The sequence below is a fragment of the Brassica rapa genome, chromosome A07 (genome assembly GCF_000309985.2).
Source record: "Brassica rapa cultivar Chiifu-401-42 chromosome A07, CAAS_Brap_v3.01, whole genome shotgun sequence".
Lineage (NCBI taxonomy): Eukaryota > Viridiplantae > Streptophyta > Magnoliopsida > Brassicales > Brassicaceae > Brassica > Brassica rapa.
This window is the reverse complement of record NC_024801.2, coordinates 17,325,085-17,348,277: the sequence shown is the minus strand read 5'-3', so window position 1 is coordinate 17,348,277 and position 23,193 is coordinate 17,325,085. Positions and strand designations below refer to the sequence as shown.

At 36.3% G+C, this 23,193-nt stretch overlaps 5 protein-coding genes and 1 long non-coding RNA gene across 11 annotated transcripts; 4 read left to right on the top strand and 2 right to left on the bottom strand.

Annotated features, from left to right (window-relative positions):
* The first annotated feature begins 31 nt into the window (after positions 1 to 31).
* LOC117126749 (glutathione S-transferase T3-like) lies at positions 32 to 3,384 on the top strand. 3 transcript variants are annotated; one of them, XM_033275772.1, is made up of 3 exons: positions 32 to 1,140; positions 1,226 to 1,289; positions 2,741 to 3,384. In XM_033275772.1, exons 1-2 carry the CDS (start codon positions 657 to 659, stop codon positions 1,285 to 1,287), a joined length of 546 nt encoding a protein of 181 aa, XP_033131663.1. In that variant the 5' UTR covers positions 32 to 656; the 3' UTR covers positions 1,288 to 1,289; positions 2,741 to 3,384. The 3 variants fall into 3 exon arrangements, with proteins under 3 accessions (XP_033131663.1, XP_033131661.1, XP_033131662.1); XM_033275770.1 differs by having other exon boundaries at positions 1,226 to 3,384; XM_033275771.1 differs by having other exon boundaries at positions 32 to 1,289.
* A 182-nt stretch (positions 3,385 to 3,566) lies between these two features.
* Positions 3,567 to 7,345, top strand: LOC117126751. Its single transcript, XR_004449563.1, has 2 exons — positions 3,567 to 3,958; positions 4,126 to 7,345. It is a non-coding gene; the product is annotated as an uncharacterized LOC117126751 (long non-coding RNA).
* Positions 7,346 to 8,207: 862 nt separating this feature from the next.
* Positions 8,208 to 10,404, bottom strand: LOC103850275 (CBS domain-containing protein CBSCBSPB3). Of its 3 annotated transcripts, XM_033275769.1 has the most exons (3): positions 10,347 to 10,355; positions 10,244 to 10,252; positions 8,208 to 10,114 (listed from the first exon to the last, which is right to left on the bottom strand). In XM_033275769.1, the coding sequence occupies exon 3, from the start codon at positions 10,102 to 10,104 to the stop codon at positions 8,440 to 8,442; it is 1,665 nt and encodes a 554-aa protein (XP_033131660.1). In that variant the 5' UTR covers positions 10,105 to 10,114; positions 10,244 to 10,252; positions 10,347 to 10,355; the 3' UTR covers positions 8,208 to 8,439. The 3 variants fall into 3 exon arrangements, with proteins under 3 accessions (XP_033131660.1, XP_033131658.1, XP_033131659.1); XM_033275767.1 differs by having other exon boundaries at positions 10,232 to 10,404; XM_033275768.1 differs by having other exon boundaries at positions 8,208 to 10,116; positions 10,239 to 10,395.
* Positions 10,405 to 11,380: 976 nt separating this feature from the next.
* On the top strand, positions 11,381 to 14,476 carry LOC103850274 (delta(14)-sterol reductase). Its single transcript, XM_009126996.3, has 13 exons — positions 11,381 to 11,604; positions 11,677 to 11,794; positions 11,875 to 11,945; positions 12,027 to 12,083; positions 12,201 to 12,292; positions 12,645 to 12,692; positions 12,798 to 12,918; positions 13,008 to 13,054; positions 13,175 to 13,256; positions 13,399 to 13,475; positions 13,560 to 13,679; positions 13,784 to 13,858; positions 14,092 to 14,476. Exons 1-13 carry the CDS (start codon positions 11,557 to 11,559, stop codon positions 14,243 to 14,245), a joined length of 1,110 nt encoding a protein of 369 aa, XP_009125244.1. The 5' UTR covers positions 11,381 to 11,556; the 3' UTR covers positions 14,246 to 14,476.
* A 619-nt stretch (positions 14,477 to 15,095) lies between these two features.
* LOC103850273 (fructose-bisphosphate aldolase 8, cytosolic) lies at positions 15,096 to 17,069 on the top strand. The gene is made up of 3 exons (XM_009126995.3): positions 15,096 to 15,339; positions 15,631 to 15,858; positions 15,952 to 17,069. Exons 1-3 carry the CDS (start codon positions 15,162 to 15,164, stop codon positions 16,770 to 16,772), a joined length of 1,227 nt encoding a protein of 408 aa, XP_009125243.2. The 5' UTR covers positions 15,096 to 15,161; the 3' UTR covers positions 16,773 to 17,069.
* Positions 17,070 to 17,828: 759 nt separating this feature from the next.
* LOC103850271 lies at positions 17,829 to 19,584 on the bottom strand. 2 transcript variants are annotated; one of them, XM_009126992.3, is made up of 4 exons: positions 19,082 to 19,584; positions 18,599 to 18,709; positions 18,333 to 18,413; positions 17,829 to 18,210 (listed from the first exon to the last, which is right to left on the bottom strand). In XM_009126992.3, the coding sequence occupies exons 1-4, from the start codon at positions 19,292 to 19,294 to the stop codon at positions 18,130 to 18,132; spliced, it is 486 nt and encodes a 161-aa protein (XP_009125240.1). In that variant the 5' UTR covers positions 19,295 to 19,584; the 3' UTR covers positions 17,829 to 18,129. The 2 variants fall into 2 exon arrangements, with proteins under 2 accessions (XP_009125240.1, XP_009125242.1); XM_009126994.3 differs by having other exon boundaries at positions 17,829 to 18,201; positions 19,082 to 19,581.
* Between the last annotated feature and the right edge of the window lie 3,609 nt (positions 19,585 to 23,193).

The following is a 23,193-nucleotide window of genomic DNA, read 5'->3' as shown; positions in this document are numbered from 1 at the left end:
GACATAGAGTCCTTAAGCCCGGTCCGTTGCAGATTTTGGATTTTTTAATTAATATAAACCCAGCCCATTTGACGGATTGATCCGTAAATAGCATCTTGACGGACCCGGTCCGTGGGCGACGTGGCGGAAAGAGATTGGACGGAGGAGCGTTTGTGTTTGGTATTGGCGAAAAAAACCTCATTTCGACGAAAGCAAAGAAAAAAAAAACCTCTCAACTCTCCAGGGCGATTTGTCGGATCCCACCGTCGCGATTCAACTCCGTCTGATCCTCAAGGTAAGTAGAAGCGTTTTCTTTTCTATCGATCTCCTGTGGTTGTTTCCATTTATATTCAATAGATTTGGGATCGTTTCGTATCAAAATTAGGGTTCGAAAAAAATCTGCGATTTGGGGATTTTTTATATTAGGGTTTGAAAACCCTTTTGGGTCTCGATCGCTTTTGGGATTTGAAAACCCTTTTGGGTCTCGATCAATTTAGGGATTTGAAAACCCTTTTCGGGTCTCGATCGATTTAGGGATTTAAACATTGTGCATTTTTTCCATTCGATTTAGGGTTGCGACTCTATTTAGTGTTGATATGTTCGTCTTTCTTATTGTTTTTCAAAATTAATGCTAATTTTTGTGTTTTGCTTGTCTCTTTCTTTGCAGGTTAACGAAAATGGGAAGGTATAGCTATAGCCAGCAGTCCTCATCATCAGCGTCCGTCGACATCACCTCACTTCTCGAAGCTGAAGCTCAGGGTTACGCCGATGAAGCTCAGAGTAGCTTCGATAATGGAGAGCCGTTTCAGAACCAACCTCAACCTGAGGGGGATGATGGCATCCCGACGATCTGCTACTGTGGGAGTGAGCCGGTTGTTGCTACAGCCTACACGGAAAAAGATCCAGGCCGTAGGTATTTCACCTGCAACAATGTCGTTGATGGAGCCACTCACATCTGGAAGTGGTGGGATGACGCGGTCATGGAGGAGATGAGGGACTTTCAGACGGAGATAAGACGGCTTAAGGAAGCAGTTGCAGAGAGAGAGCAGAAGCTGCTGCTGCTAGAGAAGACTGTGTACGACGCAGGAAAGGATACCACACGAGTTAAGCTAATGGTGTGCCTGCTAGTGGTCATAGGTTTGGTAATCTTGGTTCTACATGGTAAGTTCTCGACTTATTTGGATTTCATTTTCAGTTTATGCGTTTGTATTAAAACATTTGACTGCCTAATGTTACTTGTTTGCAGGAGTAGCTTCAAAGGCTTCAATGGGGAGTGTTCTATCACCTGTCCAATGGCGAAAAAAGTAAAGGTACTCTGCTTTTCTTTTCTATCACTTGACAATGTATATTCCGTAAAAAAAAAATTCCAATAGTTTTGTAGATTAATTGAATGATTTTTGTAGGTAGATAAAAACCCGTGTGATTTGATTGGATGGTGTTTGGTTAAATAGCTGTTATAGTACATAGGATTTATTGAATGGTGTTTGGTTAAATAGCTGTTATAGTACATAGGATTTATTGAATGGTGTTTGGTTAAATAGCTGTTATAGTACATAGGATTTAACTAGGACTGTATTAATAAATGCTACTGATATTTGTTAATTGCTTTTAGTTTGCTTCCTATCTTCCTAACTGCTCAGATTTGATAGGGTGTTATTGTATAATAAATTAGAACTTGTATTACTTAAGGCTCTGTGTAACTACTTGAGTAACACAGAGCATTTTTACAGCCATGTCGGGTTATAGACACCTTCTGTACAGTCAAATCCCAGTAGATCTTGAATCACCCGAGCCTTTTTGGCTCGGGTCTCAAGCTCCTGATGATTCTCCTAGCGAAATCTCTCCTGAGTGTCCTAGCCAAATCCCTCCTGAGTGTCCCAGTCAAGTCCCTGGTCAGTCTCGTAGGCAAGTCCCTGGTCAGTCTCGTAGGCAAGTCCCTGAGGAGTCTGTTAAGACCTTTCCAGATAGAAGGAAATATACACCCAAAGAGGATAGGATCCTTATTGGTGCTTGGCTTAACACCAGTAAGGACCCTCTCGTAGGCAACGAGCAGAGAGCTGTTGCTTTCTGGAAGCGTATTGTAGACTACTACAACGCCAGCCCTCAGCTCGTTGGGGAAGTACCGCGGGAGGTTACTTCTTGTAAGCAGAGGTGGTCTAGGATCAATCATGAAGTATCCAGATTCACTGGTTGCTACAACCAGGCGCTGAGGGAGCAGAGAAGCGGCCAAAATGATGATGATGTGATCAAAGCTGCTTACGACATATTCTTCACCAAGTACGATACCAAGTTCACACTCGATCACTGCTGGAGAGAGCTCAGGCATGAGCAGAAATGGGCCTCCACATATATGGCTAAGGATGGTGGAAAGGAAAAGCGGAGGCCGGTGGTGGATCTTGACGGACCAGAAGAAAATGTTGTTGGAGAAGATGAGGATAGACCCGTCGGGGTAAAGGCTGCGAAAGGTGCCAGTAAGAAGAAGAAGAGTGGTCGAGATGAGGAGTTGTCTAAGCTACAAGGCGTTTTGAAACTTAAGGAAAAACTTTCTAGAAATAAAGTCCTTGATCGCTTGCTGGCCAAGAAAGAGCCATTGTCTGAGATCGAAACAACACTAAAAATGAAGCTTATGTCTGAAATGTTATGATGTGTACTGTGTGTTCTTTGAGGTCACTTGTAGGAAAAGTTAGTACTTGTTGTGTGATGTGTGTACTTGCTTAGTTGTTACAGCTAAACTAACCATTTTTTAAACGTGTTGTTGCAGGTAGTTCTTTGAGGTCACGGGAGTTGTCACGGGTGGATTTAGAGTACTGAGAGCATTTTGGCATGTAGCTCCTGCTCATAAGTCACGGGTTTTCTCTTCTTGTAGTATAAGTACTCGGATATGTATGTCTTTCTCCTCAACATCAAAAACCTTATCATCAAAACCTTTGTAATATTTTGGAACGAAAACCATTGTAATATTTGTCTGCTACTTGCTTCTCTCAATCCTTTGTATCCATCTCATCAACTTGCTTCTCTGTACCATAACCATAATCAGGTTTCGGTTGTTGTTTCATATGGCTTACATGCATTTTGTTTCAGTTTTACATGCATTTTGCTCGCTATCGTCTTTGGCATCTTAGGTTTTACATGCTTGTTAATATGGCTTACATGCATTTTGTTTCAGTTTTACATGCTTGTTAATATATGTTTTAACTTTTAACTAGTTGTATCAGTTATAAGAACGGCTATATTTATTCTCACTTTGTTTCTAGAATTTTCTTCATTTATAAAAACTAGAATCCCAAACTACCAAAAAATAAGAAAAGATTTAAAAGTAGAAAAATTCAAAATATTTTTAACTTATAAGAAAAAAATAGAAAAGATTTAAAAGTAGAAAAAATCAAAATATTTTTAACTAGAAAAGATTTAAAAGTAGAAAAATTCAAAATATTTTTAACTTATAAGAAAAAAATAGAAAAGATTTAAAAGTAGAAAAATTCAAAATATTTTTAACTAGAAAAGATTTAAAAGTAGAAATAATCTAAATATTTTTAACTTATAAGAAAAAAATAGAAAAGATTTAAAAGTAGAAAAATTCAAAGACATACGATCTATCATCTATTGGAGTGAAGTTTGGATTCGAAGACATACGATCTATCTTCTAGATTGTGTTTTATTTTCCTGTCTCTTGTTACGAGGAGCATCAAAACTGCGTTCTAGTTGGTCAAATTCCAACAAATATTCCTCACGTTCTAGAATAATCGTCAAATATGCCCTTTTAGTTTTGGCATCATCGGGTGTTGTAATGGGCCCATACAGGTTGACTGCTAGACAAACACAAGTCTTGGTCAGCATTCATAGGCCGTGTGAACTGCAGCATGGGTTGACCCCAGAGATTTATATTCGACCCGAAACCCAGAGACTTCAAAGGACAATATTTTGAGTCATTACCGTTCGGGTCGGGTTGGCGTGTCCAGCTTTTCCTATGATGTTTCAGGTTTTGCCTCTGCCTGTTGGGTCCATGGTGAGGTCGTTCGATTGGGCACATGGGCTTAAATGCTAAAGAAATGGATGTGCCAGATAGGATTGATAATAAATTGAAGTAATGTTCAATCGAAGTAATGTTCCTTTGTAAACGATTTTTTTTTTTTTTGTTATATGCAGGTACAGTTCGATCATCAAACCAATCCAATATATACTTCAAAATCGACCTAAAATATTCATATTGTATCGTTACTTCCCGAATTTGATTGACGGTGTCGGTTCAGTGATATAGCTGATATGACATGGCGTAGTGGTGAAGTCGACCACATCTGGCGTTATTTTGTCTTTTTTTCTGGAAATAAAAACTATATAGCATAAAGCTATTGGTGCATCTACGCATACGTAGCAAACAATGACTCTACGTATGTACGCAAACGTGGCTTACAATTAGCGACCAACCCAACGTCCTTTCCAAAAGTCAGGACTCTTGGGTCTCTCCAGTCTCCACAAACCACCAAATTATGAAAGCAGTTGGAATACACAAACAATTTAAATGGTTATATATATATATACATAAAATCAAGTTAAACTGTTTATGTCAGAGATTTTACAAGTTTTGGTAATATTTATGATCAAATCCTCTTGTGCCAAGACTAAGAACCGATAATGTAAAAAAAAAAAAAAAAAAAACCGATAATGTAACTGCATGTAGCTTCTGTAAGTACAAATAATCACTAAATAATTATTATCATTTACTTTATATTGTAAAAAGTAAAATATCATATAAATTTTATGTTTTCTTTTTAATAAAAAATTAGTATTTTATAAAATATAGAAATTAATAACATAAGCTGGATAAGATTAAAATGCATATTAGATTTGAAATAAACACTCAAAACATAAAATAAATATATTCTTTTCTTATGTGCTTTTCATAATTAATAGTTCAGAATTTTTAATATAATATTTTATACAATAAGTACATAAAAGTATAATATTTTTAAATGGAAAAATATAAATGTAAATAAAATTTATAAACATAAAATTAGAAAAATTTAACAAACATAATATCTAAATGTGATAAAATAATTATTTATCAATTATAAATATTAAAAATATAAAAATTATTAAAACTGAAAACATCAAATAATATATAATATTACTTTTGGTGTAATATTTGATGTTATGGTTGGAGATGATAAAAAATATGATACTAAAACACCAAATTTAATGTAATTTTAGCACTACATTCTGTGTCATGGTTAGAGATGCCCTTATATTTAATTTCTGAAACCTATCTTCGAAATTGTAATTTACCATGATTTATGAGATAAAAATGTCAATTTCTCTTGTAACTTCAACAAATAAGCGATTAGGTTGGTACTTATCGATCAAATAAATGGTCAAACACACAAAAAAAGCCAGCATAAAGTACATATAACTCGAAACAAACATACAGGAATAAAACGCTTCCGACTGTTCATAAATGATTAAGACGTGTTATTCCATTACAAAACCGATGATACATAGAATCTGAAAATTCGCAAATATTACAAAAACACAAAAGAAAAGAAAGGAAAGTCGTATGTTTTTAATAGATAAAAAAAATTGATGGAATTTTTTTTTTGATGAAAGTAATAGAGAAATTTTAATCTCTCAAAATCTTACTAAATCTAATATATTCTTTTTTTGTTAGATACTCTTAAGACTAATAGTTAAAATCAAAAATACCCCACTTAATCCAACTAATCACATGATTTCTCTCTTATTTTCCTTTCAACTTCTACGCTTCTTTATTCTCTTTCCCGACCACCTTTGAATTGAATCAAGACAATATTCGAAATTGAAAATGAGTTAGTTAGGTATGATAAAATTAAATGGAAAGATACTGAAGATTGTGTTTGTTTAAAAATAAAATATGTATATTTATTTATTAAAAAATATTAAACAAACTATTTTATATTAAAACAGTTTAGAAAATTATTACATGAGATTCCCTTATAAACCGGATATGCTAATTGGGTGGGTTATTTAAATTTTCGTTTGTTTAAATTTGTAATTTTGGTTTTATAATTATCAATAAATTAAATTACGACTTTATATTTGTGATCATTTTTATCCATATCTAAATTAGCATATCCATATTTTTAATAAAATCCAAAATATTATTATTTTATAGTTGTAATTTGTTTAGTTGTAAATTTGGACTGCTTTAGATGATCGATGATGTGATATCATATAGAGACCCATAACTATAATCTTTTTTTTTCTTTCTATAACTAATAATATAACTATTCTCACATGTGTATATCATTAGAATGAAGGTTTTGGATAGACATAAGAACATAAGGCTCTAAGATTTTTTAACGCAAATTAATTATGCTATTACAAATTATGGAAACATTATAAAAAGATTTCACACCTGACAATTGTACATGTCTTATGCTTGATTGTATTACTTGAACCGTTTTATGAGATCCACATCTTATAAGATCTAATTTTGACGGTACTCCTTGCATCATATTATCATATTGAATATCTCATGAAAGCATTTTGTCCTTTGATCTGCATAATTCAAATTCTTTAGGACTTGAAATCCAAATCTCCTAATATAGAAACTTTAATAAACTATTAGTCAAAATAACTATGAATGCTTCTACCAATCTCAATTCTGCACTACCAAGGCAAGAAGTTTTAAAACAAGGTAGCTTCTTTTGTGACAAATGAGTTATAAATTTCAAGAGACCCGCATAGGCATGAGGCCCCAAATTTCTTTCTTGATTTCTTTCTTGCCTAGCTTTGATGGAGTTGCGGGTTTCTTTGTCAATGAAACGGGAGATGGTATTGGCTGGAGCCTGGAGTGAAATACTGTTGTGAAGGACGTTGTTGCACTGCTTCCATATATGTACACACATATATAAGAAATAAACTCAAAGGAATCCAACAAAATATATACATATCGATCTAAATACGAATTACATCCAACATATACTCTATAACACATTCTACTAAAAATGTATTCTGATTTGCTAGCAGTATCTCAGTAGACCTCTACAATCATCTGCAAAAAGGCTTTTCAGTAGTGTTTTAATTCGGAACAAAATTTCTTTGTTGATATGATGAAAGCATGCTTGTGTTCTCTTTGTTGTTTTTTTCTTTTGTTCAAACCACACTTTCATTAAAACTTAACACAGTTTAACTCCACCAATGGAGGATACATCAAAGCTACTAAGAGCCACACAAACTGAAACATTGATTAAACAGATGACAAACTGACAATACACCTCATTACAAAAGACCATAAAAAATCGAACTACGATCTCATAACCTTCTTGAATAAAAGCATACCGTGTAACTTGAGAAGTTACAAACACTGCAACATATGCAGAGGAGAGCATCAGCCATAGCGATGCTTGAACATCCAATTCACTCCATATAGGAGGAAATATTAGGAAAAAAGAACAGCTTCACGAAAAAAGCTACCGGGTAATGAAAATCCGCCATACTCATATTCAACTGGAGAAGCCAAATAGTGAGTTTCCTTTCAAACTGCCACCAATAAAGAAAACACAGACTCATAGCACCAAAAGCCAGACTAAACACCATAGAGTGACTGCATACTGCAGTAAATCGCATGAAAGCGACAGAAAACCCACGAGCTGGCACAACATCATAAGTTCATAACCAAATGAACCAAAGGTCACGGGAACATTGTAATTCAAGACTATAATCCATATATTCGGTGACACCTAGAAAATAATCATCTCATACAAACCTACATGAGAACAAACTGAGATTGAAGAGTAGAGAGGAACCAAAGTGAATGGGGGAGGAGGGAACACACTGCATACTGCAGGATACAAATCCTTAGAGAAAAATCTTGTGTCATCAGTGGTCACAAAGGGAACACCATCCCTGGTCAAAGACGCCGGAGTCGGTAAAGGAATCAATCTGGAATTTGAGAACGCTGTTTATGAAACAGGGTGAAGGGTGTGTCGGAAAGTAAAGAAACACAAGATTGGTGAGTGCGGGAGGATCGGGTGGTTCTGGCGGTTCCAGCAGAGAGAGAGAAAGCTTCAACAGGCATGAGAGGAGAAGGGTGTTCTCTTTGTTGGTTCAAGTATGCAATCTACATCACAGTTCGTCTTTCTTACTCATATCCACACAATTGTCTTTGTGTAAGTAACAAGACCATGACACAAAATAGGTTAACAAAAGATGAAGCAAATATATCCAAAAATATCAAAAACAAATACCAGAAATTGCAGTGCAACAACATTCCCTGCTTTTATTTTCTCGGTTTCAGAGGTTTTACATCAGCTCTGTCAAATCTAATAATCTCTTCTGAATAGGGGTGTGTCCCCCAATAATTTAATAAATATCTGTAGTGAAATAAAGTTTCTCTTTTCGTATGACAAAAGAGACAAATCTGTATGAAACATACCAAAATAGAAAGAAAAAGAAAAAGACTTATGCCTTCCAGAGAGCTTTTGATCACATCTTTGAGCGTTTCAAGTAAACAACTACGGCTATGCTCGTTAGCACAACAGCTCCTGTAACCACCACACCACCACGCCATGTAACCCATCCACCTCTTTCTCTCTCTGTAGTATTATTCTCTTTCATGAGTTGACCCGTTTCCAAGCTCAAGCTCCTTGTTCTTGTCTCCGTGAAGTCCAGATGCAGCCTCAATACCTTTTGTCCTGCAGACCTAGCAAGAGTAACAGCACCAACCAAATCACTATCCGATGTAATCAAAACCTTATCACCTTCATCATCCTCATATATAATCTGAGGCCGTTGTTCCACATCGTTGATGTCACTACCGATTCTTTGCATCACAATACCCATCAGCTCCTCAAGGTTCTCAGCGGAAGAAGTAAAACGATGCACACGGCCCTTGAGATCTTCGAGCTTGAAAGAAAACGAGTTCCCTAGCCCTAGAGAAGGGTAAGAAGTGAGCTTGCCAAGCTCTGAATGATGCATCATCGCCGACATTTCGCTTTGAGTGTCTGAATCTTCAGGAGGGTCTAACGCAAGAGCCGAGTCCCAGAACTTCTGCATCATGGTGTTAGCCATGTCGTTCACAGCTCCAGAGCTGTTCTCAACCATTGAAATAGCTGCGTGAGTTATCTGCAACACATCCACACAAGCTGCAGCGGAACCGTCTTTGTCCATGATTGGAAGATGCAAGAACTTCCCATCATGCATTATATGCAACGCATCAAGAATAGTCGTCTCTAGCGACGCACATTCAGGGTTCGGTGTCATCACCTTCTCAACAAGAGTAAGCTCAGGAGATAAGTTCTGCGCCACGACACGCATAAGAATGTCCTTTGAAGTCAGTATCCCCTGGATCTTGCTCCCCGTGGAGATGATCACAGAGTTAACACGCAAGTCCCGCATCCTTTTGGCAGCAACGGAGACAGGATCTGATGGTGCCACAAGCGCAACTTTTGAATTCTCAGTGATAATCGTTGACAATGCAGGCTTAAACATTCTCTCCCTCAACGTCTCGATGAAAGCATAGGGCGCAGAGTATCCAGCTCCCCACTGCTTCTCAACACCTTCAACAGCAGCAGCTAAAGCACTTCCTTGCTCTGCAGCTTTCTCCATTCTCGAAATAGCATCGTATAAACACTTAGTGATATCCAACAAAGCAATGACTTCACCATTCTCCACAACAGGCAAGTGCCTAAACTTCCCTTGAACCATCTTCTGAAGCGCTTCAATAGCCAATGAATCAGAGGTAACAAAGATAGGGTTCCTTGTCATAACCTTAGAGACCAAAGTCTGTTCCGGTCTCAACCCTTCAGCAATCACTCTCGTAGCTACGTCCTTGTCTGTACAAATCCCTGAGAGAAGCGCACTTGAGTCAGTCAAGAGAACAGCGTCCACACGCCGAGCAGCCATTCTCCGACAAGCGTCAAAGACAGTGGTTCCTTCCGGGATAGTGAGAGCTTTCGATAACCGAAGCTTCTTAACTGTTCTCTCAACGCTAGAGGGAAGCTGAGAAGGAGGTGAGTTTGGCTTGGAGGTGTTCCCGCCATTGACGACGCTTCCGTTCTCCGATTGAACTGATTTCTTGGAGGCTCGCCGTACAGTGGTGGTGCTCCTCCTCCCTGATGTTGAAGAAGCACCCGTCGCCTGAGTACTCATACCGATCGATCTGAATGAAAAAAGGAAAGACCTTTGATTCAAATTGAACGAATCTGAATGAAACCCAAATCGTATGACGATGCGAAATCAGATCGAAAAGTTGAAACCCTCTAGAATTGTGATTGGGATTAAGGTTTACCTTTGTCTTCTGGAGCAGTTGTATTGTCTCTGGTTGTTCGTTTCCAAAAGCTGTTAACAATGGTCGTTAGCCATTTATCGGCGTATGTGTGGTGCTTCGCCACCCTCTTCTTCTTCTTTCATTTTAATAATATGCTTGAATTATAAGCTACGACTAATAATGTATTTTTCCATAATAGATTACAGTTGACAAAAAAATCTATATTATTATTTGTGAAATAATTTTTCACAACCAAACTCTCATCCTATACTATTATACAGTTAGAATGGTTAATATTATTGTTAATTTTAATAATTTTTAGATATATTTTATATAACTGAAAATGAATTTATATTAATAATATCATATTTTGTAAAAAAAAGATAATTTTATATATTGTGTTGATATCTTAATAAATTTATAATTATTTTTTACTATATAATTAAAAATGAATTTTATATTAATAATATCATATTTTTAAAATAAGATAATTTTTATATATCGTGTTGTTTTTTTAACCACTTATATACTGTATTGTTATCTTGAAATAATATTTTTCTATTATAAATTTTTTGAATTAAGATATTCAACAATTTTGAATCAAATATTAATCAAATGAAAACATGTGCTTAAAATACTTTTAATATTTGAATATTTTTAGTAAATTTTTTAGTCAAATACAAATAATTTGATGTTTGATTCAATTTTTAAAAACATAAATAATAATTTATCGTACTGATTTGATTTAAAATAATAAATATTAGTAAGATTAGTAAAAGATAATAATAGATAACAAATCTGGTGATACAAATTTTGATCAACCGGATATTAGTGTTAAAAAAAAAAAAGATAAACCGGATATTAAATTTTGGATGTGGCTGTAGTAAATGTATACTTCCTTTTTAAAAATATGAAATTTGAATCACCACCAGTAAAGAGACGCGTCACGAATACGACATTTTCTCTTTCTATGACAACATAAATACAAATTTTTATCGTCAAAATGTGAGCTGTCCACATAAAACATTTGTCAGACGGAAAATGGTATAACAATAAGAAAAACGAAAAATTATTGACATTAACTGAGCCCCACTATAGCTCCTCATTTTAGCAACTCAGGGGGTTAGGATTAACACAACGTTTAGTTTTTAGCTTAGTTAATATGAAATTAAAAGTCCAAGGACTATTTTGAAATTTTATCTAATTAAACAAGTGAACTCATCTCAGACTCAGAGTCCATCCATCCACGAGCTTCCCACTAAAAAAGAAGTGGAGAGGCGATACAATCGATTTGGAATGCTTTGTGTCTTCTACATTGAATCCTCCTACTAGATATGGATCTCGGTGTTCTTCTACCCTCTCTCATTCCCTCTTTGCAATCTGTAACCTCTCTCTCTTTAGCGTTGACTCAGTGTTCTTGCGGTTTTTTTTTCTGATCAAATTTGCTCATTTAGGTATACGTGCTGGTGTCTTACTTCGTTTACTTGGCCGTTGCTGGAGAACTTCTCCCCGGAAAAGTTATCCGCGGCGTCGTTTTATCAGACGGCTCTCAGCTTCGTTACCGATGCAATGGTTACTTGAGATCTGATGACTCAAAAGTCTCTATAAATTTCTTTAGAGATTTTGTTAATTTCCCCACTAAACATGTTCAGGTCTATTCGCACTCACATTGCTGGTGGCTATCTTGGGAATCTCTGCGAAACTCGGCATCGTATCACCTCTTGTAAGCATTGTACCATTATCTGATCAAAATGATTGATGCTAAGATATGTAATTGCGTCACAATGTTTTTTTTTTTGATTAGGTGGTTGCTGATAGAGGACTTGAGCTACTCTCTGCTACTTTTATCTTCTGTGTTTTGGTATGATTGATTTAATCCTAATTCTTGTTTTTATCACCAAAGTATCAGACGTTTGTGCCTTTTTAGTTTGTTTAGTGTTTTAAGTAACACTCTATGGTTTCTCTTTAATATTCTCAGGTGACGTTGGTGTTGTATATCACTGGGCGAAGTTCCTCGGATAAGAGTTCTTCTCTAAAGCCTCATGTCTCAGGAAACCTTGTACATGACTGGTACTCACTTAGTCTACTCTCTTTTTCCCCCCACAAAGCGCTGTGTTAGGGGAGAGTAAAACTAAGGAATGATCCATAGTCTGATACACTAGAGTATGAAAAAAAATGATTTTCTGGACGATATGATTCTAGATAATCATGGATTCATGAAGGTTGTCGATTAGTTGCCCGCAGAGAAACTGGAGAGTGGAGATTACTCTTAAATCTTATTAACTAGCAGTGACTGCTTTTGCACTTTTTCATTGGAACCAAATTTCCGAGCATCCGGTTGATGTCTTCCACTTGTTTCTTACGAACAGCTGCTTTCTTCTTCTTCTTTTTTTCTTCTCATCTTGGTTGTTTCATGTAATAGGTGGTTTGGAATACAGCTGAATCCTCAGTTTTTGAGCATCGATCTCAAGTAATCCATCTTTCCCTTTATTTCTTCTATTAGTATGCCCGAGCAGGATCACTGCGCAGAGATTTATGTATGCTGTAATGATGATAGGAGCTATTACTTGTGTAGGTTCTTCTTTGTCAGAGCCGGAATGATGGGGTGGCTGCTTATCAATCTCTCTATTCTGGCAAAAAGTGTTCAGGATGGTTCCTTGAGTCAGTCGATGATTCTTTACCAGATTTTCTGTGCGGTACGTTTGGGTTTTACTTACAACTCCTGCTTCTAGAAGTTATCTGATCATCCGTGTTTTGTTAGTTTTGATCAACTCTGTAATTGCAGTTATATATATTGGACTACTTTGTTCATGAAGAATACATGACCTCTACGTAAGTTTATGGCGTCTTGATCAAACATATTTGTCTTACCAAATTATGGCTATTTCCATTAATCCACTTGGTTTAATGTTTCTGAAGTCTGTTTGTCGATTTTGATTTCACTATTTCCAGGTGGGACATAATCGCAGAGAGATTGGGTTTCATGCTGGTGTTTGGAGATCTCCTGTGGATTCCTTTCACATTTAGCATTCAGGCATGGAACTAACACAATCAGGACATACTTAAATTCATCTTATAGTTAGTATCTGCTTAGCATGTTACAGTTTATCCCGGAAACAATATCATTCTTGAATGCTTGATCACTCTGTGACTGGATTGCCTTCTCTCTGGTTCAGGGCTGGTGGCTTTTGCACAACAAAGTAGAACTAACAGTTCCTGCAATTGTAGCCAACTGCTTTGTGTTCTTGATAGGGTAACTTCTGAGTCATTGTTTGTTTATTTTACGTTCTTAGGAACTGAACTAAGAAAGAAACCCACAAGCTGTTCTTTTTGGCAGGTACATGGTTTTTAGAGGGGCAAACAAACAAAAACATATCTTTAAGAAGAACCCTAAAACACCTATATGGGGTAAGCCTCCAGTGGTGGTTGGTGGAAAGTTGCTTGCTTCAGGCTATTGGTATGGTCTTTTTCTCTTTTGCTAGTTGCTTCAGTTTCACTAGCTCTGTCTTTCATTGTTAATCATGCTAGGATAACTTATATGCTGTTTTTTAAACATGACAGGGGAATCGCAAGGCACTGTAATTACCTTGGCGACCTGATGCTAGCACTGTCCTTCAGTTTTCCCTGTGGAATAAGGTAACTTGTTCTTCTTAAGTTAATCTTACAACTACCAAAGTCATGTAGAAGTTAATACCAATATCAAAACATAATCCCAAATACCGTTTCATGGATGTTGATCTGAAACCTGAGAATGTGATCTTTAAAACCACCATTTGAACTATCCAAAGCTTTCAAGTTCCATTGTCTGATCACTTGGACAAAACTAATCTGAGCTGCTTCTATAATCTTGTTCATGTGTATTGTCTCAGTTCTCCGGTTCCATATTTCTACCCGATATACCTTCTGATATTGTTGATATGGAGAGAACGAAGAGACGAGGTTCGATGTGCAGAGAAGTACAAGGAGATTTGGGCTGAATATCTCAGACTTGTCCCCTATAGAATCCTTCCTTACGTCTATTAATAACTTTGCAATGTCATGGATCCTTTGAGATTGTCATCATCTTCTGACTTTCTTTCATCTTTTTGTTTCTAATGTGTGACATTAGAAGAGTCCATTACGGCTTTTATTTTACACATTACAAATCCTTTTTTTCCCTCGCTTTATTAAACTAGTTTTCATGTCTTCTATAAATCAAATACTTCATGGATGCACCACTATAATCGATTTGGAAAGAGACTATAAATATCCGCATTTTCTTACTTATCATCATGTTCTTTATTTATTTGGTAGATTTTGACATTTTGTACACTGGTATTGTCAAAAAGAGTGAAATCTCAAAAGAGAGACAAAAGAAACCCGTTAAACATCCTAAAAGACACTTTTAAAACTTCCAAACGTAAAAAAAAAAAAAAAAAGAGCACAAAGTTATGTACACAGGTATTGTCGGTAGAAAGCAAAAAGAGTGAGGTAGTTTGATGATTCATGGGTTTGAAGAGTCGCAGCTGTTTCGGTTATGTGTCCCTATCTTCACACACCTCAGATTTATTTTTCTATGTTCGGAGATCTCAAAGTCGCATTTTTCTAGAAATAAATATTTTCAATAAGAATATTCTATAGAATTTCGTAGTCAAACTTTCCCCAAGTGTTCACTATGATAAATAAAAATATCTTAAAACTATAATTACTGAGATTTTAATATTAGGCGAACAAAAGTATAAACCCCTAGAAAAGGTTTGAGCCGGAGGAGACTTGAACCGGTGTGCGGCCGAAGTCATGCTTTACCGTATTCAACACGCAAAGATACCAATATTACCCTTTAGCTACCCCGCTATGACACATAATCACATTAAATAAGGGGTAAAACTGAGATTAGCCACAAAACTGCCAAATAAAACCACGTGAGATCCAACGGCTGAAAATCAATTTCTTGGAGAACATGTCACAGATCTTAACCCTTGATTTACCTTTTCACCTAACCAATAAACTCTCACCCCCCGCAGCTATAAAACACACAACCCTTTCCTCGTCTGGTCCACCACACCATCCTCTTTCTCTCTACACTCCCTCGATCTTTCCGACAAAAACCATGTCTGCCTTCACCAGCAAATTCGCCGGTAATTATCTCTTCCTCTCTCGAATCCACTAGTCAAGTAGTAGTTACACATATATGATTATTACAAGCCTTAGATCTGTCGTTTACGTGTTGTTCACGTGTTTAACTGTCTAGATCTGGATTCATGAGTTGAACTGAATCTCATGTCGTAGATCTGATTCATTTGTTCATAACTGTCTAGTCTGAATTAACCAAATTTATTACCGATCTGAAGTGTTATGTCGTTTGTCTCTCATGTCGGTTAGTTTTTTGTAATTATTTATGAGTTTTATGTTGTAAAACCCTTTTGCAGATGAGTTGATCGCTAACGCCGCATACATCGGCACACCTGGAAAGGGTATTCTCGCCGCCGATGAGTCCACCGGAACCATCGGGAAGCGTCTCGCAAGCATCAACGTCGAGAACGTTGAGACCAACAGACGTGCTCTCCGTGAGCTTCTCTTCACCGCCCCTGGTGCTCTCCCTTGCCTCAGCGGTGTCATCCTCTTCGAGGAAACTCTTTACCAAAAGAGCTCCGATGGTATGTGGAGAACCAATTCATTACTCTCTTCAATCTTCATGTCTGTGTGTGTTTGTGGAGGTTACTTGATTGTTATGTTGTTGTACTACACAGGCAAGCTTTTCGTTGATATCTTGAAGGAAGGAGGAGTTCTCCCAGGTATCAAAGTCGACAAGGGTACAGTCGAGTTAGCCGGAACCAACGGCGAGACCACCACTCAGGGTCTTGACGGTCTCGGTGAGCGTTGCAAGAAGTACTACGAAGCTGGTGCACGTTTCGCCAAGTGGCGTGCGGTTCTCAAGATCGGCGAGAACGAGCCATCAGAGCTTTCCATCCACGAGAACGCTTACGGGTTGGCTAGGTACGCTGTTATCTGCCAGGAGAACGGTCTTGTACCCATCGTCGAGCCTGAGATTCTAGTCGACGGTTCCCATGACATCCACAAGTGCGCTGCCGTCACCGAGCGTGTCCTCGCGGCTTGCTACAAGGCTCTTAGCGACCACCACGTCTTGCTCGAGGGAACTTTGTTGAAGCCTAACATGGTTACACCTGGATCCGACAGTGCTAAGGTTGCGCCAGAGGTGATCGCTGAGCATACGGTTCGTGCTCTTCAGAGAACGGTCCCAGCGGCTGTTCCAGCTATTGTGTTCTTGTCTGGAGGACAGAGCGAGGAGGAGGCGACCAAGAACTTGAACGCGATGAACCAGTTGAAGACCAAGAAGCCGTGGTCGTTGTCTTTCTCGTTCGGACGTGCGTTGCAACAGAGCACTTTGAAGACATGGGGAGGTAAAGAGGAGAATGTCAAGGCCGCTCAAGAGGCCTTGTATGTGAGGTGCAAGGCTAACTCTGAAGCCACTCTTGGAACTTACAAAGGTGATGCTAAGCTTGGTGATGGAGCCGCAGAGAGCCTTCACGTCAAGGATTACAAGTACTGAGAATCCTCGTTCATGGTTTCTGTGACGTTATCATCACCCTCGATATATTTCCAAGGGTTTTTACTATGACATTTCGGCTTTTTTTCTACAGTTTCCTTTTGGATTTGTGTTTTTATTTTTGTTGGGTTGTTATGTTTAGAACTTGAGAGTTTGAAAAACGCCAAAATAAGAAAAAGCCTTTCGAGGTTATTTCTGTTGAACTTCTTCTCATACTCCTGTTTTTATTATGTAAGAACAGCTTTTGTTGTTCTGCTTATTAAAGACTAATCTATTGTCTCTGGTTCTGATTTCTGAATATTTGTGTCCAAAACGTCTGCGGTTTAGGTCCCTTTTAATTTTGTAATTTCAAAATCTCTTTATCAAGATTTAAAAGCGTTCTTGAGATTTGAATTTGTATACCCAATACATTAATTTATGGATCGGTGGCTACTCCTTTGGTAAGACTGTCTACATAATTAACAAATAAGTTTCAGAAACATTATCCAATGAAATCTGTAAGCTCATTTGTCGTTTATATGCATTTTCTGCGCCAAGTATTAGATTCAGATTTGATATCGTTTATTCTCAGATGTTTTGCCTGCCACTGCAAGTTCTTTTTTGTGGATGATGACTCCGAAATCCAAATTATTTTGGATAATTATTCGTAACTTTTATTCAGCCCTACAAAATTTAAATCCATTGGGCGGTTTTTGCTGAATGATGTTGTTATTATAAGATGGGCCTCAAAATGAGCCTATTGCTTGAATGGGGCGTGGTTGGGTTCTCCACCAAATTATAAAGAAAAAGCATTTCTATGCTTTCCAGATCATATAAACACTAAATAGGTCGTTAATATAACAATTGGTGTAGATTAGCTAGCCGTATGTTTCGTACTAAAGATCATTTGTTGTGATAATGTTCAAACCCCACTTTGTATTGCGTCTATTGTGAATCAAGTAAAAGACATCTACTTTGACAGGAAGTCAATCATTTCAATTTCAAACGCACATGGTCCTTGGCGAGCGGCTACTTTACCCAAAAAAGTGAAAAAAAGGTAAGGTGGTAGGGAAATAAATAAAAAAATAAAAAATAAAATAAAAAAATATTTAAAAAACAAGAAATAGATAATTCAAACTTACAAACCCTTAGTATTCCAGTAGCCTAAGCATTATCCCATTAACCTCCCCTAATTTGGTTAATCAAAAACATAAAACACCCCATCATACTTCTACAAATCAAATCCATTTAGAAAAAAAATAAAACACCCACAAACTAAAAAAAAAACCACACGAACTTCATGAAAAATAAAATAATAAATACATCAGAACGCTAAGATTAGTTCTTCACTGGTTGGTCTTTCTTCTCTCTGAGATAGTCTTCACTCGGTTTCTATGCTCTTACTAAGCTCTTCAAGCTTCTTCAACCTCAGCTTCTCGCTTTCTCCAACCAACTGCCCCATCTCCCCAGGGAGAAAATTTAGAGAAAAACAAACCAACACCGGTTAGTGTATGTTCAAAACAAATCTCGGTTTTGTTGTCCTAATAATTCTGTGAAAATTAGAACAGAGAACTCGAAACTAACCTCCATTAGCTTGGTGATCAGCTGAACTTTCTCACGGTTCTTCTCGTTGAATGTATCCAATGCTTCTTTGTATTCCCTTTCCTGTTTCATATCATCCACACAACACAACAAAACATGAGTTTCAGACTCTTTTTTTTCAATACCATAACAACCCAACCAAACCTATTGAGTTGACATTGAGTTTGGGTTTGGTAAAGACCAAACTTTTTAATACCAAACAAAGCTAGTTTACCGGGCGGTAACTGCTATTGAGAGATATGTTTTACCTTCTTCTGAACTGTTGCGCCTAATGGTTTGAGTTCTTTGTTGACGCTATCAATCTTCTTTCGCACCAAAGAAACTTCTTTCCTCATGGGATCTGCCATATTCTCAAGCTCCTGAAACCAAAAAAAAAATAACATAAACATTTTCACACAAAAGTCAAACTCTTGTCTGAAAAAAAACAGAGCTTGTGAAGAACCAAACAACAACAAAAAGGGATCTTTCACTTATCTGTCTGATCTAATCCCCCAAAAAACTTACAAAACCCAATCAAAGTTTGTTCTTTGTTCAATAAACAGAGTACATGCAGAGCAATTAGCTTGCTTAACCATTTCAGAATTAACAAGTTCACATCTTTGAAACTCTAAATCTTCTAAATCGACAGAACAAGAACAGACTTTCGAAACAAGAAACCAAAAGTGCATGAGTCTAATTTCAGACAAGATCTTGAAAGTTTCGAACTTTTAAAGACAAAAATAAAAACAAACCTCGCGGATGTTAGCGAGACGTCGGGTCTCCTCCTCAACCCGACCCAGCTGAGCCTTGACCCGTTCACGAACCTCCATTTTCCTCTTCTCAATCTCATCCTCTTTAGCCCTAAAAGCAGAGAGAGCAGAGCGAGCCATCTCCTCGTCTTCTCTCGACATCTGACTGCTAAAGCTCAAGCTCTTCATCTGCTGAGCAGGCTCTGTGGGCTGCATCTTCGGTTTCTCTTCCTCCTTGTGGTGGTCTCTGTTACCGTTACTGCTCTTCTTCTTCCTCAAGCCGCAGCAGGAACGCGAGCGGTGCAGTTCCTCTGTGGAATTACGGTGGGGTTCTTCTGGTAACCCTATTTTTACTGACTTGGGATTGAATCGAAGCAAAAGCTTCTTTTTTTTTTGGTGTTTTAATGGCGGATTGAGAGAGAGTTTTGTGTGTGGTTAAGGTCTCTCTTCTCTCACTGGTTCTCTGTCCTCTTCTTCTCTGTCTTTTATATTTTGTTTGCTTTCTCTGTTTATTTATTTAATTGTTGTTTTACGTATCCGTTAAGTTCGCAGCTCTCAAACAATACTTTAATTACGTGTCATTTTTTTCTCTGTTTTTTCAAATTTATTTGTTTTAAGAATATTCTTTGATCTAATCCTATGTAGTATTTTGGAAGTTTGGATACATCTAGATATTTGCGATTAAGTTATACAGCTACTGATACGGATTTTATAGTTCAAAAAATATATTTTTTCATTGTTTTATATTCCTTGAGAATCATTTGTAAAAGTAATTGTATGTCAAATATGATTTATAAAAAATATATATAATGATGTGTTATTTATCACTATAAACTTTCTCAGATACCTTATAAAACTAATATGAAATGAATAGTTTGATATATCTATATGTATATTATCATTTTTGCTTAAATTTAATTTGAAGTCAATTACAAAACGATGATTTTTTTTTCACTTTTTGAATTTGGTTAATTTTTAGTGTCCACTAAACAAATTATAAACATATGATAGCAAGGACATACAAATCTATATTTTCAGAATTTTCTTTAAGATCTCGAGATTAATTAAATAAATTAGTTACAAAATAAATATTTGTAAATTCATTTTACTTACGAACAGATAATTATGTAATTATTATATAGCTTAACAATTAAACAAAACAGTTTTTTTTTTAACAAAAACAAAACAGTTGTAGACGGAAAAAACAGTTATAACTGGAAATAGCAGTTATACAAATTAGGGATAACCCTTTTTATAATTATAAAATGTTTGAAATCTTTTTCTAGCTAATTGATTGGAACAGAAAAATATATTCAAATATATTTCTGGTCGAACTATTGATTTTGTTTTTAATATTAAAAGAGTTTTAAAAAAAGTCTATTGATTTTGTGTTATGGCCTTTGGATATTAATATGTTAACGGTCAGTTCGGGAATCATTTATTATTTTTGCTCATCTGTGTATCGTTTATTGTTAGTAAATGCAACGTTTATTTTATTGTAGTGTCCTATTTTATTTGGGGTACGCTTGCCACTTGGCATACTATGATTTAAATGAAATCATCTTTTGAAAAAGATGACGGCTGTAAAGCAAATGCAAAAGCCAAAGACAAAGCCAAAGTATGAAGATATTATTTATCAATACAATTCGTCTATAAAATTTTGCATATCGAGTGAAAAGAACAGAGAATGGATGCTATTGAACAATTCCGACGGTGGATCTGGTGACAGAGATTCATGAACAGAAGATTTTCTTGCCGATGCTGATGCGCGACCAACACGTCAACCAACCTTTCTTCTGATCACCATTACCGATCAATTTTGTTGTGAAATTTTGCGTATGAGTGAAAAAAAACTACGAAACTCTCACAAAGAGAAATCAATCGCGAATGACTGATTTGGTCAAAAGAAAGAAAGAAACAAATGGATCGAACGAGGGTTTGATTCTCGTCGCTCTGATATTTAAGCTCAATATCAACGACTAAGAAAAAGCTCGAAATGGAAAAATGATTTCTGTTATTAAATCTTTCTGTTACAATTTACATTATATAGTAACTGACTTCCGGTTTACATAATCCAAACTCAGTCATGTATACAAGGTCAAAGCCAAACGATATGCTAACTACCTTGAGATATAACAATCGATTCTAAATTTGAAAGAGTTAGTGAACTTGTATTAATAAGCCAAAGACTGAGCTATCTTAGTTTCCCTAGAGTTGTTAAGTTTTCTTTACTTCCTTTGTTTCAGAATTGATGATATTTAAGAAAACTTTTGATGTTTTAAAAGATGTTTTCCTATTTCAAAGTAATTTATACTTTTATCAAAAACTATGTAATGAGTGATGGGGATGATTGGTTGGGATGTATCAAGTGACTTTAGCTTTAATTTTTATCTACAATATGAAAGTTACCCATTATGTTTTATCTAATTTTTAAAGCCAAAGTCAAAAAAAATTAAAAATGGTTGTAAAACCCTTGTTTTCTAAAGCCTTATATTGTAAGCTGTAGGAAAATAAATATTGTTTTAGACATCTTTCCATTTTTATTATTGTTATCATTTAATTTCTTACAGCTACATTAACTACATTTACATCAAAAAATCCTACACAAAAAAAATTTACAGTAAAACTTTTACAGCTACATCCAAACCAACCACCCTCGATATGTAGTAGTATATTTTATAATTGGCTCAATAATTTTAATTTTTTTATATCAAAAGGTCATTTCATTAACAAGAAGTGTATGAGAAGTGAGACCGGAATAGAACAACCAACAAATAAAAATTCATGTGAAAATCTCTAGCAGTCATAGGTAAAAAGTAAGCAATAACGTTTTGTCTTCTGGAGATGTTGGAAAGCTTGAAATTGTTGAATCTCGTAGTAATGCCTCAATTTCCTTTAGCTCGGTCAAAATGTTGGTCACACTTTTGGTTCCCAATCATGGCTATTAAGTTCTTCCAATTTGTTCTAAAGTTTTGACATGTTGAATGAGAAAGCATGTTTTCCATTGCCCAAACAAGTGTTTTGAGCTTAGAGTGCAATGAGGACTTTCTTATGCTTTTATTTTTTGTACTCATTAGTTGGGTTTTTCCTGGCATGTCTTTCTAGACCCATCCATATCCGCTTAAATTTACCGTAAAAGTCCAAGAACCATCCACCAAACATATACTATGCAAGCATATGGCTTGTGAGTCAATAACATTTGGTTGATGGTTCACAATAGATGCATCTGCATTTGCCAAATACCAAGCATGGCAATCCCCTTCTGTGTATCTGATTAGTTCCAAAGGATCCCTATCAATTCCTCTAAATAATTTATCATTTCGGGTCTTTCAAAGATACCAGATTATCCATGGATATGGATTTCTGTTCATCGTTGGATCTTCAATACAACTTTTACTCCCGAATAGATAATTCATATTTGTGAAGACACTAGAGGTAAGGAAGATATTTGGACTGGACGGTGTAGCTGATAAAGCTCATGCTTGTAATGATGGTGGACACTCCAAGATAGCAAGATTAACAAACTCATCTGACTCCCCACACCTAGGGAAAATATTATCACATCGCATATGACAAAGCCTCAGGTTCCTTGTCACCACCACATGTAATGTTATCAACTGCTATATAAGATGAGATATTTTCTGTAGTGAATGAACTTTCCAAACAAATGCTTGGAGCTTGGTAATACTGGATTCAAATAGAAAACATATGCTTCTCTCTCTAGGATGTTTTGAGCAACCCAATATATTGGCTTAACAGTATACTGAGTAGCTATCTATGTGATATGTTCGGCTTATGGCCAAGCTCGTAATTAGAGTGATATCATCTAATGAAAAATATTTTCCAACATCTCCACATCCCATTCCTTTGTCAACATTGGTGAAGTCACTGACTATGATGTGCCATTGGAACTCTAAGTCTGGCTGGCCTAGCAGGTGTAGTAGGGATCCAAAGATCTTTTGACATTTTGACCTCGTAGCCTGAATGGATCTTATGTCTCATTCAAAACATTAATAAAGGCCTTGCAGCTGAGATGCCGTCCATACATATGAAGAGTTATCTTTTGAACTTAATCGCAATGGCGAGCTAAGCTGATAATATTTTCCACGCAAAAC

Coding starts and splice junctions, on each gene's coding strand:
- LOC103850273 (XM_009126995.3), top strand. CDS start 15,162: ATGTCACAGATCTTAACCCTTGATTTACCTTTTCACCTAACCAATAAA. Junction 15,340..15,630: donor CTTCACCAGCAAATTCGCCG/GTAATTATCTCT, acceptor ACCCTTTTGCAG/ATGAGTTGATCGCTAACGCC. Junction 15,859..15,951: donor TTACCAAAAGAGCTCCGATG/GTATGTGGAGAA, acceptor TGTACTACACAG/GCAAGCTTTTCGTTGATATC.
- LOC103850274 (XM_009126996.3), top strand. CDS start 11,557: ATGGATCTCGGTGTTCTTCTACCCTCTCTCATTCCCTCTTTGCAATCT. Junction 12,693..12,797: donor TTTTTGAGCATCGATCTCAA/GTAATCCATCTT, acceptor TTACTTGTGTAG/GTTCTTCTTTGTCAGAGCCG. Junction 13,476..13,559: donor TGCTTTGTGTTCTTGATAGG/GTAACTTCTGAG, acceptor TCTTTTTGGCAG/GTACATGGTTTTTAGAGGGG.
- LOC103850275 (XM_033275767.1), bottom strand. CDS start 10,104: ATGAGTACTCAGGCGACGGGTGCTTCTTCAACATCAGGGAGGAGGAGC.
- LOC103850271 (XM_009126992.3), bottom strand. CDS start 19,294: ATGCAGCCCACAGAGCCTGCTCAGCAGATGAAGAGCTTGAGCTTTAGC. Junction 18,414..18,598: donor GCGCAACAGTTCAGAAGAAG/GTAAAACATATC, acceptor GATATGAAACAG/GAAAGGGAATACAAAGAAGC. Junction 18,211..18,332: donor TGATCACCAAGCTAATGGAG/GTTAGTTTCGAG, acceptor CTCCCTGGGGAG/ATGGGGCAGTTGGTTGGAGA.
- LOC117126749 (XM_033275770.1), top strand. CDS start 1,712: ATGTCGGGTTATAGACACCTTCTGTACAGTCAAATCCCAGTAGATCTT.